The 15,260-nt window shown below is 43.3% G+C and overlaps 1 protein-coding gene across 3 annotated transcripts; it reads left to right on the top strand.

Annotated features, from left to right (window-relative positions):
• The first annotated feature begins 1,017 nt into the window (after positions 1-1,017).
• On the top strand, positions 1,018-9,066 carry MFSD4B (major facilitator superfamily domain containing 4B). Of its 3 annotated transcripts, none has more exons than XM_058435490.1 (4): positions 1,018-1,149; positions 3,851-4,019; positions 5,413-5,529; positions 7,630-9,066. In XM_058435490.1, the coding sequence occupies exons 2-4, from the start codon at positions 3,998-4,000 to the stop codon at positions 8,871-8,873; spliced, it is 1,383 nt and encodes a 460-aa protein (XP_058291473.1). In that variant the 5' UTR covers positions 1,018-1,149; positions 3,851-3,997; the 3' UTR covers positions 8,874-9,066. The 3 variants fall into 3 exon arrangements, with proteins under 3 accessions (XP_058291473.1, XP_032012639.1, XP_058291472.1); XM_032156748.2 differs by lacking the exon at positions 1,018-1,149 and adding an exon at positions 1,197-1,326; XM_058435489.1 differs by lacking the exons at positions 1,018-1,149; positions 5,413-5,529 and adding an exon at positions 1,197-1,326.
• Positions 9,067-15,260: the final 6,194 nt, after the last annotated feature.

Genomic DNA, 15,260 nt, shown 5'->3' on the forward strand with positions numbered 1-15,260 from the left:
CTCAATCGATGCCAGTCTATTTTTTTTTTTTTTTTTTTTGAGACAAGTCTCGTCTGTCACCAGGTGAGTGCATTGGGATCTCGGACTCCAACCCCCGGTTCAGCCTTCTCCTGCCTCAGCCTCTCGAGTAGTGGGATACAGGCCCCACCAGCCCGGTAAGTAGAGACGGGGTCTCACCGTGGTCTCGATCTCCTGACCTCGTGATCCGCCCGCCTCGGCCTCCCAAAGTGCTGGGATTACAAGCGTGAGCCACCGCGCCCGGCTGCCACGCTCCACTTCTTTACAACCTGGAATTATTTCAGGAATTGGAATTATTTCAGGAATTGTGTTTGAAACCACAGCTTTGGATCCCGATTTCTTTCTTGAGCTACTGTTACACTGTTTCTATATGGCCACTAATTCGATGACTGAGCTTGGGCAGGTTGTTAGTTATTTTCTATGACTTAATCTTTCTATCTGTACAACGGGGATAACGTGGAATTTGGAGTGTCGTGAGGGTTAATTGAGATAATATACGTGATAATTTACACAATAACGTTCAACAAATACTTGTGGAGTGAAAGATGTGCGATTCATCGACAGATCTCAGGGATTTCAGAAAGCTGTATAAGGACCAGCTCTCCAGGCTCCCTCCTCTCCCCAGGAGACCGGGGAGCCGGCGCGAGGCGCTACCGTGTAATTCTTGGCCTATTTTCCTCATAATGGTTTGGCCGCATTTTTACCCCTTGATTTCTCTGGTCGCAGGCTGCAGCTTCAGCTCGCTCCGCCATGGGGCGCACGTCAGCCAGCCTCTGTGGGCTCAGCTAAGTATGATGCCTAGGCTAGAGTGCCAGGTCCGGTCTCCTAGGCAACCACATCAACTTCCGGCTTGAGGCGCGATCCCGGTTGGCGAGAGGCCACATTTCCGCTACGTGACCCGCGCATGCGCCTGCTTGCTGGAGAGCGAGCGTCTTTTGACCCGAACACCTGCGGCGTGCCGAAGTTCCTCTTCTGCGTCCCGGTTCCGGGCGGTCAGCTGGGAGGTGGCTCCCGGAGGGACAGCCGTGCCTGGGGTCGGGGCCAGTGCTCGTCTCGGAGCTCCAGAGGTTCTGCTGAGAAGCGCGGCGGCAGCAAGACGACTTCTCCGGAGCCGCCGAGCTGGAGTTAGAGGTGGAGCTCAGTGGGGCCGGGCCCCAGGCTGCGGGGCAGCGGCTCCTGCAGGCGGAGGCCCCGGCGGAGAATGAGCCAGAGCCGGAGGTGGTGGTGGTCTCCCGGCAGAGCGGTGGGACCGAGAGCAAGCTGCGGTGGTTCACCACCTTGATGCTGTGTGCCTCCTTCCTGGGGCTGGTGAGAGCCGGGGCTGCAACACTCCCAGGCTGGGGCGTTCGAGTCTTGCCTTCGCCACTTGCAAACTGACCTTGGGCGGGTTAACTAATCTGACTGGGCCTCAGTTTAATCATCTAGAAAATGGGCACAATTCTAATCTTGGAGGAAATAGGTTTTCTGAATACGTCTTTCAGCTCCAGCAAGCTTTTTTTTTTTTTTTTTGAGGGAGCCTCGCTCTGTTGCCCAGGCTGGAGTGCAGTGGTGCGATCTCGGCTCATTGCACCCTCCGCCCCCAGGGTTCAAGCTATTCTCCTGTGTCAGCCTCCCGAGTAGCTGGGATTACAGGCACCTGCCACTAAGCCCGCCTATTTTTTGTATTTTTAGTAGAGACGGGGTTTCGGCATGTTGGCCAGGCTGGTTTCAAACTCCTGACCTCAGGTGATCCGCCAACCTCGGCCTCCCAAATTATTGGGATTACAGGCGTGAGCCACCGCGCCCGGCCCAGCAAGACTTCTTACGTCTCCTTCGTGGGATGGGAAGGTTGCAGGAGGGGTTGCCCAGGTCTTTGGCCGCTGCTCTCCGCACCCACCCAGTAAATCCCCAAATTATTACACAGAAAAACTGCTTTTCTGGAATTTCTTCCTGGTGGTCTGACCAAATTCAGCCAACCGCTTAATTTTGCAGATAAGGAAATAGGCCCGGAGGGGAAAGTGACTTTCTGGATCACACAGCTGGTTAAGTGATAGAGCCAGAAATACGTCTCTTACTCTGCCCACAGTCCTATTTATTAATAAAACCAACCTTGAGATTCTTAAATGTTTTTCTTGGAGCAAAGGGCAAGCCTAGAAGCGCCTTTTCCCAAACCCCTGGGTCGCCGCTCAATTCACTTTTCAGAAACGTCCTCCTTATCACTTGATAATTATAATCCTGGGGGAGTTGAGAGATTGAGTCCTCCCAGGAGTCATTTGTGGTCACTTACCATCTCAGGGACTCTGACCCACTATTGTTTCTTAGAGTATTTTGATCGGGCGCGTTGGGGAGGGGTGAAGAAAGAAATCACCTCAGACTTTTGGTGAGTCGTCACTGACTGTCCGGTCCTGTTGTAAATCCTTTGAAGACGTGAACTAATTTGATTAGATTCTGTGCTCAGGCTTCTCTCGAAGTACTAGGTGCTTGCTGTGCACCTGGGCCATTAGTGGTCCTTGGTCTTAGACTGTTACGAGTTGGGCAGGGGGCGCACCCCATGCATTTAGAGCAGAGCAGGGCAATTAGAATCAGTTATTCTGGAAATGTAGACTGATTGGAAGCGTTTTTTTCTTTAAGTGTCCAATGAATTTCCTCTGAAAGTCAATTGTAATCCTTACCTCTTGCTGACACTGCATTGAGTAAAGTTTTATTGTTAAAGTCATTCTGTACTTGGGCGTGTAATATTTTCTAAGCAACCTTTACTGACTGTAATTCTGATGGCGTGGAAGAAAAGTGTAGATTTAGAAACATTTAAATTGTTTATCTCCTGTATGTTTTATGTATATAGTTCAGGGGAAGGACCCCATGTGCATCCAGAAATATTGCTGTTTAACAACATAAAAAACAGGAATCATATTTTGATGTTTTGATCAATGTTTTGATGTTTTCCAGTGGCTCAGTCAGAACTCACTACAGTCTCGACCTCAGGGCTTAAGCGATCCTTCCATCTCAGCCTCCCTAGTAACTGGGACTACAGGCATGTGCCACCACGCCGGGCTGATTTTTTTTATTTTTATTTTTGTAGAGATGGGGTTGCCTAGGTTGATCTCAAAATCCTGAGCTCAAGCAATCCTACCACCTCTCCCTCCCAAATTGCTGGGATTACAGGTGTAAGCAACCATACCTGACTTAATTTAATTAATTAATTTATTCTTTTTGAGACAGAGTCTTGCTCTGTCGCCCAGGCTGGAGTGCAATGGTGCAGTCTCAGCTCACTGCAACCTCCGCCTCCCGTGTTCAAGCGATTCTCCTGCCTCAGCCTCCCGAGTAGCTGGGACTACAGGCGCCCACCACCATGCCCAGCTAATTTTTGTATTTTTAGTACAGATGGGGTTTCACTGTGTTGGCCACACTGGTCTCAAACTCCTGACCTCGTGATCCACCTGCCTCGGCCTCCCAAAGTGCTGAGATTACAGGTGTGAGCCACTGTGCCCAGCCAATTTAAATTTTTAATACCCAAATTCTTACTTGTGCATGTAGTATATTTCAAAATATACGAAACCATTTCAAAAATAGTTTTAATATTACATTTTATTAATACAGAATAGTCTTTTAAAGGTATTGTTCAGAAAGGAAACAGGATTGCAACAAAAAAAATTTTTTTTTTAATTGAGAGGTGTCAAAACAAAAAAAAATAGAATTTTAGTCAAAACTAAAAACACAGTAGTCTAATTCCCTACATTACATTGTAAATCCCAGACCCTCCACCCCTTTTTTTTTTATAGTGGAAGAAACTACCACATTGTTAGACATTATTTTAATGATTATAAGTAAAAACTTTTGTCTTTTTAAATTTTAGGGATTGAGTGTTGCTATAGTGGGACCCACGTTTCAAGATTTGGCAACAAACGTGAACCGAAATATCAGTAGTCTGTCTTTCATTTTTGTGGGTCGTGCCTTGGGATATTTGAATGGCTCTGTGATTGGTGGATTTCTTGTTGATGTCATGAATTATTTTTTACTTTTGGGTAAGTAAATGCTAATTTTAGCTTCTTTATGACTGTGAAGTGAATTTACAAGTTGTCTTTGAAAATATGAAAATACTAGCGTGCAGAATGGTTGGCCACTGAAATGGGTATAGTGTTAGGTGTTCTCAGTGGCAGTTGAGTTTCCCTGGTACCTGCTTTCATCTTGACAGTTAGAGGGAATCTGTGCTGGGGCCCTCTGGAAATTTAGATTAGCTCTAGAGTGTCTTAGCAATCCTTAGCCTTCCCAACCACTATAATTTAGATACCACTCCTGGATCACACACTGGTTGTCCAAAAAACTCTGCTTGAAGGATTTAGGGCAGATTTTCTGGGGTCACCACAGATGAGAATGAGCTCCTTGAACCTGCCCAGGCTACACCGTGGATTGGGAATGAAGAGGGGAAGGGAGGTTGGGTGGACTGATATAGGCTATGTTTTTGTTCCTGTTGCCCCATGTTGTCGTTGGACAACCCCAGAGTGCTCTATCTCACCCTGGAAATAGATGGCAAAGCTGCTTTTTTTTTGAGACAGGGTCTCCTCTCCCTCTGTTGCCTGGGCTAGAGTGCAGTGATGCGATCTCTGCTCACTGCAACCTCCACCTCCTGGGCTCAAGCGATCCTCCCATGTCAGCCTCCCAGTTAACTGGGACCACAGGTGTGAGCCACGATGCCTGACTAATTTTTGTGTTTTTAGTAGAGCCGGGGTTTCACCATGTTGTGCAGGTTGGTCTGGAACTCCTGAGCTCAAAGGATCAGCCTCCCAAAGTGTTGGGATTACAGGTGTGAGCCACTACACCTGGCCTGGCAAAGCTTTTAACATATACTTTTTTTGAATAAATTGAAATATTTAGAGAAAATTTAGATTAATATGATAAAATTCTTTTGGAAGCAAGAATAATAATTTGTTAAGGAATTAATAATCTCTCTTATTTCCAAAGTGGGTTGAAAGAACATATTTCTTGTATTTTCCTCCCTATTTCCCAAACTAATTTATTTAGTAAATTTTATTACAAACTACTCTAGTAATTGCATTTTATTTTTGTCTTTTTAATTTTTTGCCTCATGTCTAAAAATTCCTGTTAGGTGCTTAAATGTGAATCATTTAAATTAGTTTTGGCTTGTCTCTTTTGGTGTAAAACTTTGCCTTATGGTATAATTTGCAGTTTGATTACTAGCAGTGCTGGAAATGTATTTGTGTTATAATTATTTATATTTCATAATCCATAAAGATTATAAAAGATTCAAATGAAATAATCACTTTTAGAAGCAAAAACTCTCATCTCATTATCTAATTTAAATTTGACCTGATTTTGCATGTTTGGACATTTATGATGTTGACTTGATCCATGACTGCATGGATATTATTTTTTATAGCTGACTTTCTACCTTCCCAGGAATCTCAATGTTGGCTACCACAGTTGGTCTTTATCTTGTTCCTTTTTGCAAGACAGCAATATTACTCACTGTCATGATGGCTATCTTCGGTGTTTCAATTGGCATTCTGGATACAGGTTAGTGAGCTCTTTAACGTTATCTCTGGGAGTAGGGACTTGCTAGAAGAAGTACAGCAGATGATATTAAACTGTCACTTGCAATGACCCCTAAAATGACACAGACCTACTGAGTTGGTTGTGAGTCACTCAGAATGAATCACCCTTCTAGCAGCTATTCTTGCCAATTAGGGGGCCTGTTTCTGAGCAGCCAACTCTGAAATGAACTTAAAGAATTTTGTTCTATGAGAGATAATTGATTTGCATTGTACAAACAGGGAAGGGCCCCTGTGTGGGTAATTATAGTGCGGGTGAATAGGCTTTCATCTTGGGGTAGAACTTTATCATGCTACTGTGGGAGGAATTGGTGGTTTAATAGGTTAAACCAAGTTTGGAACTGTTATTTGGCTGAGAAAGCATAGAAGCATCAATCCAACTTGACATTTACCCTGACTTCCAAGCCAAGAGAGATCTATGGTATGGACTAGGCTCTTTCTTTTTCTTTTCTGTCCTTGAAGTTCCTGCCCTCCTTCAGTAGATTCTTTCCCATATTATCATGTCTTTTAAAACCTACTAAATAGGCTGGGCACGGTGGCTCACGCCTGTAATCCAGCACTTTGGGAGGCCGAGATGGGTGGATCACGAGGTCAGGGGATCGATCGAGACCATGGTGAAACCCCGTCTCTACTAAAAAATACAAAAAAATTAGCCAGGCACGGTGGCAGGCGCCTGTAGTCCCAGCTACTCAGGAGGCTAAGGTAGGAGAATGATGTGAACCTGGAAGGTGGAGCTTGCAGTGAGCCGGGATTGCGCCACTGCACTCCAGCCTGGGCGACAGAGCAAGACTCTGTCTCAAAAAAAAAAATTAGCCAGGTGTGGTGGTGGGTGCCTGTAGTCCCAGTTACTCGGGAGGCTGAGGCAGGAGAATGGCATGAACCCAGGAGGCAGAGCTTGCAGTGAGCTGAGATCACACCACTGCACTTCAGCCTGGGTGACACAGCGAGACTCCATCTCAAAAAACAAAACAAAACAACCTACTAAATAATGGGGGGGTGGCTCACGCCTGTAATCCTAGCACTTTGGGAGGCTGTGTCAGGCAGATCACCTGAGGTCAGGAGTTCAAGACCAGCCTGACCAACATGGAGAAACCGCGTCTCTACTAAAAATACAAAATTAGCCAGGCATGGTGGCGCGTGCCTGTAATCCCAGCTACTCAGGAGGCTGAGGCTGGAGAATTGCTTGAACCCAGGAGGCGGAGGTTACAGAGAGCCAAGATTGTGCCATTGCACTCCAGCCTGGGTCTCAAAAACAAACAAACAAAAAACCTACTAAATAACATAGATGACATCTGTTTACTCCTAAAACCAGCTTTCTACCCCTCCCTTTCTACCCCTCACATAACAGCTTTGCTGTTATGTGATCTGTTGGGGAAATATTTTATTTTACTTTAGGGTTAATTTGGTTATGAAATTAGAGGGTAGAATTATATATTTATCTGAAAATATCTGTTGAAAAAAAAAGAAGAGATCTCAAGATGTGCTGCTTCTTGCCTTTCTCCTCCTAGATGTTTAGACAGTATAAATTCAGATGCTAAACGGTGTCCTTGTTTCCTCTAATGGGCACACCAGAATCCTGGCTATTCAGGTTCCTGGACGTGTGTTTCGCATCTGTTACATACATAAGTAAGTAATTTTCCTCAAGTGGCTACCAACAGCAAGTACAAAAAGCTTTGGTAATTTGGCTACTATCTGATGATAAAATTTTGCCTTTTAAATATATATGTAAAATATTAATATATAAATATTTCTTCCCCAGTCTGATGTTAGAACTGTATTATAAAAAGCGTCTTGCTAATGTGCTTGGTTCTAGGAGGTAGTAGTCTACTAGACTGTAGAATTCGATTTGTGAGTACATGATGTTATGATGCTTAGAGTTGCCTGGTGGTAGTGGGTTAGAATTCCTTACTCAGAATTGATTTAGTTGCAGTGTTTGATAATTAGAATGTTATAATGCTTGTGCTATGTAAAATAGACTCACCCCCTTTCTGATAAGTGAACTTTTTTTTTTGTAAGTAAGTAACTGTGTTTAACTTAAATAATTTTTCCCATCTTTCATTGACAGGTGGTAACGTCCTTATCTTGGCTATTTGGGGGGACAAAGGAGCCCCACATATGCAGGCCTTACACTTCTCTTTTGCCTTGGGTGCCTTTTTGGCTCCACTGCTAGCTAAACTGGCTTTGGGTCCGACAGCGTCTGCTGAAAACCACACAGAGTCTGATTTCCATCCTGCACTCAACCGATCATCTGACGCTGACTCGGAAGCTCTGTTTGGAGTACCTAATGATAAGAATTTACTGTGGGCTTATGCTGTTATCGGTAGTTACATGTTCTTAGTTTCCATCATTTTTTTTGGTCTGTTTTTAAAGAATAGCTCAAAGCAAGAAAAAGCAAGAGCATCTGCTGAGACATTTCGAAGAGCAAAATATCACAACGCCCTTCTTTGTCTCCTTTTTCTGTTCTTCTTTTTTTATGTTGGAGCCGAGGTAACATATGGCTCTTATGTTTTCTCATTTGCAACCACCCATGCTGGCATGAAAGAAAGTGAAGCTGCTGGGTTGAACTCCATCTTCTGGGGGACATTTGCAGCCTGTAGGGGCCTAGCAATCTTTTTTGCTACCTGTTTACAGCCTGGAACCATGATTGTATTGAGCAACATTGGCAGCCTGACTTCATCTTTATTTCTGGTGCTTTTTGACAAGAACCCAATTTGTCTCTGGATAGCAACTTCAGTGTATGGGGCTTCAATGGCAACCACGTTTCCGAGTGGTGTTTCTTGGATTGAGCAGTACACGACCATCCATGGGAAATCTGCAGCATTTTTTGTAATTGGTGCTTCCCTGGGAGAAATGGCTATTCCTGCAGTCATTGGAATTCTTCAAGGAAAATACCCTGATTTGCCTGTAGTTCTGTATACCTCTTTGGGAGCATCAATAGCTACTGGGATTTTATTTCCTGTGCTATATAAATTAGCCACTTCACCTCTTGATCGCCAGCGAAAAGAAGACAGAAAGAGTGAGGACCAGAAAGCTCTGCTCTCTAGCTCCAGGCTAAATGAATATGAGGAAGAGAATGAAGAGGAGGATGCAGAAAAATGGAATGAAATGGATTTTGAAATGATTGAAACGAATGATACAGTGAGGCATTCTATAATAGAGACATCTAGAAGTAGTCTGACGGAGCCCACAGCTGAAGTCTATAATCAATACCCATCAAATGCACTGGTGTTTGAGTCTTCTCCTTTTAATACTGGCAGTTCCCATGTGAAGCACTTGCCAGAAACCAGGACAAAAGGGACTAACATTTAGAGAAGATGGATCACTCACTGACATCTTTGAATAACTGCCACTTCTGAGGACACCATTCAGAGCAGAGCATTAGCAGAATTTCACCATGCTTTGGGGATTAAAATTTTTAGATCCAAATTATAGTGAATGTTAAAAATTTTTGAAATGTTCTGTAATTCCCAGAGTCTTCCATAAATAACCAAATGGTCTCATACACGTACAGTAGGATCTTGTTATAAGGCCAGTATTTGATATGTGACTGATGAGGAAATATTTTATGGTCTCCACCCCTCAGAGCACCCAAAGAAGGTATTTGTTTTTGAGAAGGGGGGTATTCTCGTGGAATGAGACCATGTAGGAGTTGAATTGATTGGTTGAACAAATTATCAGGTATCAATATTTTTCCAGGAAAGTTGAGAATAGTTTCATAAAAGAGAAATGGGCCAGGTGCAGTGGCTCACGCCTGTAATCCCAGCACTTTGGGAGGCCGAGACGGGCAGATCACAAGGTCAGGAGATCAAGACCATCGTGCCTAATACAGTGAAACCGTGTCTGTACTAAAAATACAAAAAATTAGCCGAGCGTGGTGGCGGGCGCCTGTAGTCCCAGCTACTCAGGAGGCTGAGGCAGGAGAATGGTGTGAACCCGGGAGGCAGAGCTTGCAGTGAGCCGAGATCGTGCCACTGCACTCCAGCCTGGGCGACAGCAAGACTGTGTCTCAGAAAAAAAAAAAAAGAATGGAGAAGTAGTTTTATTAATTGCTTTACCTTATCTGTAGGGTTGGATCAAAGAATGATAATGACTCACTTGATTTCTAATTTCAATGAAGAGAACACAGAACAGGGCCCAAGGGGCCTGGCTTCAAGCCTTGACTCCTAGCCCTGCACTCTGTCACTTAACATAGGCCTTGTTTATCTCGCCTCCTGATCTGTGATTCTAGAAATGAAAATGAGATGATTTCCAAATTGGGAATCCATAAGTTTTAAAGTTTGTGCAAAATGTCTGCTAGAAATTAGTACAAGTGACAGCACATTCTTCATTTCAAATGAGAAGTGAAACCAAAATGATAAATAGCTTTAAGAATGTGCTAATGATAAATGATTGCATGTCAATTTAATGTACTTAATGTTTAATACCTTATTTGAATAATTACCTGAAGAATATATTTTTTAGTACTGTATTTCATTGACTCTAAGTGGCACTTTTTGCCCCCATACTGTTAACATACCTGAAATCAGGACATGTCTTATAATCGGTGAACATTTAACATTGTGACAAAGTTTAATTGACAGTTTTTTCCCATATGTATATATAAAATAATGTGTTTTACAACTAGTGGCTTAGATTCAGTGAAATACAGTAATTCATTCAATTATGCTATCTTTACAGACATTTTAAAAATAAGTTATTTTTATATGCTAATATTCTATGTTCAAATGGAATTTGGAGACACTATGTTCTAATTTCAAGAGCTGTTTCAGTGTTACTAGATTAGTAGTAGGGTTGTAGATGGGGTCTTTTGAGGTTCTCTACCTGAGCCTACCTCAGTAACAGAGGCTGGGTCTGAGCCTTGCTCAGGATTAGCTCTTCACCAGGTCTGTGTGGTAATCATATCATAGTTACCGTTAAGTCACGCTGCAAGTGTAGTTTACAGTGAGGCACAGTCTTTTCCAATGATTGGAATACTTGTGTCACCGATCCAGGGTTTCTCTTTCCTTAGTCTGAAATACCTGGGAAATCAATTAGAAGGTGACTGGGTGGCCTAGGAGTCAAGGATCAGAAAGGGTACTTCATATGTATATGGCAGAATTGGTGCAGGTGATCGTTTGAAAAATGACTAGAATTGATGAAATTTTGTTTACTTCCTCCAATTTTATGCTGAATAACATCTCACTTCTACCTGATTGGAGTAGGCTTGCTTTCTCTTAATTTCTATAAATTTGCCATTGTTTTGTCTCAAGTAAAATACAGCGTCTTTCTTGACCACTGCCCATTCACCTTATATGCCTGCCACAATCTTGGTTCATGTAATAACCTAACAGCTTTGGAGACAGCGGTGGAGAAGTTAATGATAAAAACCCTCTTGCTCTTTTTATTTGTATTTATTTATTAGGGGTGGGGAACGGTGTCTCACTCACTCTGTCGCTCAGGCTGGAGTGCAATGGCGTGATCTCAGCTCACTGCAACCTCTGCCTCCCTGGTTCAAGCGATTCTTCTGCCTCAGCCTCCTGAGTAGCTGGGATTACAGGCGTGTGCCACCATGCCCAGCTAATTTTTGTATTTTTAGTAGAGAGGGGGTTTCACCATGTTACCTAGGCTGATCTCAAATTCCTGATCTCAAGTGATCCGCCCATCTCAGCCTCCCAAAGTGTTGAGATTACAGGCATGGCCACCGTGCCCAGCCCTTTTGCTCTTCTTATAGCGTACTTTTCCCTCAGTTAGAACTTGGAAATTACTTCTGCTTCACTTACTGCTTTTTCTCAGGTTGTTGGAATCTAGGCAGTAGCAGTTACTTGGCAGCTAGGAGGCTTGCTAGAATAGGAATTCCACCTTCAGCATTTACTGTTACAGGGTAGAAGATGCAGCTCAGGGAGAGAAGGATGATGATAAGAACATGGCAGAAAATCTCAAAGTCCACTCTGGAAAATTCACTATGTTTCCACACACCAACATGTGAATGGTCATATGAGATCATAGGCATTGTTAAAGTTCCATATTGGACGGAAAAGACAGTACAGTTCTAAGAATTAGCATTCATCCTACTGATCAGTTCTTAGGTAAGTGTCTGCTGATACCTAAGTAACCAATATACCCAAGTGTTCTATTGCTGGGTAACACAGTGCCACAAATTGAACACCTTAAAACAACAGACATTTACCATCTCACAGGGCCGCTTCAGTACAGGACCTTCCTCTTGTAGACTGAGGTACGTGTTTCTTGCTGACTGTCAGCTGGGCACCACTCAGCTTTGAGAGGCCTCCCACAGTTCTTGCCATGTGGCCCTCTCACAGATGCCTCTCACAACATGGCAGTTTCTTCAAAGCAAGCAGGAGAACCTCTAAATGGGTCTTGTATGACATTCTGTCATGGGAATAACATCTCATCACCTTTGCCATATTCTAGTGTCTAGAAGCAAGGTATGAGTTCCACCGAAACTCAAGGGTAGAGGCTAGAACAGGGATGTGACTCATTGGGGATCACCTTAGAGCATGCCTGCCACACTCAGGTACCTGCAAAATAGAGATTCTCAAAAGAGCTAAAAACTAAGCTAAGAGCAGGACATGATGGCTCACACCTGTAATCCCAGCTACTCAGGAAGCTGGGATGGAAGTATCTGCTGAGGTCAGGAGTTTGAGACCAGCCTGGGCAATACAGTGAGACCCCGTCTCTAAAAAAATTTAAAAAGAGACCCCTTCTCTAAAAAACAAACAGGCCGGGTGTGGTGGCTCATGCCTGTAATCCCAGCACTTTGGGAGGCCGAGATGGGTGGATCACAAAGTCAGGAGATCGAGACCATTCTGGCTAACACGGTGAAACCCCGTCTCTACTAAAAATACAAAAAATTAGCTGGGCGGGTGTGGTGGCGGGTACCTGTAGTCCTAGCTACTTGGGAGGCTGAAGCAGGAGAATGGCGTGAACCCAGGAGACAGAGCTTGCAGTGAGCCAAGATCGCGCCACTGCACTCCAGCCTGGGCAACAGAGTGAGAAAAAAACACTCAACTATGAGCTGGGGAAAAAAGCTTCAGCAGTTCACTGAAAGTGCTTACAGGTACAGCTAGTATGGGGATGGAATATGCCCCATTAGCCAGGCCAACAAATCTCAAATAGGAGAATCTTTTTTATGTTTGTGGGACAGTGGGTGAGTTATTGCAGAGTTATGCCTTTTTTTCTCTCACTATTTTATGTCCCTTATCACTGTGCCTTTATCACAAAATGCGGCTGAGGCCGGGTGTGGTGGCTCACACCAAGATGGCGCCACTACACTCCAGCCTGGGCAACAGAGTGAGACTCCATCTCAGAAAAAAAAAAAAAAAAGGGAAATACAGTTGAATATGAGGGAAATAGGTAAATTTCAGTTTGAGTTTATTGAGTTTATTTGTATTTATAATAAAATCCAGGGACATTTTGAGAGTATTTTTCAATTACTCTGTTATTTTTTTAAAAATCTTTTGAAAAATTACTTTTTATTATAAAAACAATAAAGGCGTAAAATTTTGGCACAAAAATTAGAGAAATACACAAAAATATAAGGAACAAGTATAATCCATAATCCTAAGCACCTAGAAAAGTTCTTACATTTCTCAAATTTCCTAAGTAAAGGGTAAAAAGAAAAAAAAATTCTCCATCAGATAAAGTATCAGAAATAACTTGAATTTTTTGTCCAAAGTATATTGACATTACAGTTGGTGAACTGGTTATTAATTTGAAGAATTATAGTTTTTTTTTTTTTAAAAAAACCTAATTGAGAGATGATCAGTAGATTCCTTGAATAATCAGGATAGCTTTCTCATATCCAGAACTTTTGGCTGGGCGTGGTGGCTGACACCTGGTAATCACAGCACTTTGGGAGGCTGAGGCGGGTGGATCACTTGAGGTCAGGAGTTTGAGACCAGCCTGGCCAACATGGCGAAACCCTATCTCTACTTAAAACAACAACAACAACAAAAACAAATAATTAGCCAGGTGTGGTGGCAGGCATTTGTAATCCCAGCTTCTGGGGAGGCTGAGGCACGAGAATCACTTGAACTTGGGAGGTGGAGTTTACAGTGAGCTGAGATTGCGCTACTGCACTTCAGCCTGGGTTACAAAGTGAGATTCTGTCTAAAAAATTTAAAATAACCAGAACTTTTGATTTATCATGGCAATGTGTCACTCAATCCCCAGTCCTGCTACTTAAAAGTTATTTTTATTTCTTAAGTGGCCTGATCACAGCTCACTGCAGCCCTGACCTCCCAGGCTCAAGCAATCCTCCTACCTCAGCCTTCCGAGTAGCTGGGACTACAGGCTTGTGCAACCATGCCTGGCTAATTTTTGTATATTTTGTAGAGACGGGGTTTTGCCATGTTGGCCAGGCTGGTCTCAAACTCCTGACCTCAAGTGATCCACCTGTCTAGGCCTCCCAAAGTGCTGGGATGACATGCATGAGCCACCATGCCTAGCCCACCTGTGATATTTTGATACATGCATACAATGTGTACTGATCAAAGCAGGGTAATTAGAATATTAATTATCTCAAGTGTTATAATTTCTTTGTGTTAGGAAAATTCCACATCTTCTGCTATAGCTATTTTCGGTTATATACTGGATTACTGATAACTATAGTGACCCTACTGTGCTGTTGAACACAAGAACTTTTTCCTTCTAACTGTATTTTTATTTTTAGACGAAGTTTCACTCTTGTTGCCCAGGCTGGAGTGCAATGGCACGATCTCTGCTCACTGCAACCTCTGCCTCCTAGGTTCAAGCCATTCTTGTTCCTCAGCCACTCAAGTAGCTGGGATTACAGGCATGTGTCACCATTCCTGGCTAATTTTTGTATTTTTAGTAGAGATGGGGTTTTTACCATGTTGGTCAGGCTGGTCTCGAACTCCTGACCTCAGGTGATCCACCCACCTTGACCTCTCAAAGTGCTGGGATTACAGGTGTGAGCCACTGCACCCGGTCTCTATCTAACTGTATTTTTATTTATTATTATTTTTTTAAGACGGAGTCTTGCTCTTGTCACCCAGGCTGGAGTGCAATGGCACAATTTTGGCTCACTGCAACCTCTGCCTCCTGGGTTCAAGTGATTCTTCTGCCTCAGCCTCCCAAGTAGCTGGAATTACAGGCACCTGCCACCATGCCCAGCCAATTTTTGTGTTTTTAGTAGAGACGGGGTTTCACCATGTTGGCCAGGCTGATCTTGAACTCCCGGTGATCCACTTGCCTTGGGTCAGAAAAGATATTTTGATCAGAAATGGTTATATTTTGGTCAGAAAAAATTATATTGCGGTCAGAAAAGATTATATTTTTTTTGAGTTAGGGTCTCGCTCTGTTGCTTAGGCTGGAGTGCCGTGGTCTGATCATGGCTTACCGTAGCCTCAAGCTTTTAGGCTCAAGCAATCCCCTGCCTCAGCCTTCTGAGCAGCTAGGATTACAGGTGTCACTATGCTTATTATTATTATTATTTTCTGTTGTAGAGATGGGGTCTCACTACGTTGACTAGGCTGGTTTTGAATTCCTGGCCTCAAGCGATCCTCCCGTCTCAGCCTCCCAAACTGCTGGGATTACAGGTATGAGGTATTGTGTCCAGCCAGAAAAGATTCTTGATGTGATTTTAATTCTTTTAAATTAGTTGAGATTTGTTTTGTTTTGTTTAACATGTGGTCTATCCTGGAGAATGTGCTGATGAGAAGAATGTTTATTCTG

This window comes from Hylobates moloch, unplaced genomic scaffold, assembly GCF_009828535.3.
Source record: "Hylobates moloch isolate HMO894 unplaced genomic scaffold, HMol_V3 SCAFFOLD_2, whole genome shotgun sequence".
NCBI lineage: Eukaryota > Metazoa > Chordata > Mammalia > Primates > Hylobatidae > Hylobates > Hylobates moloch.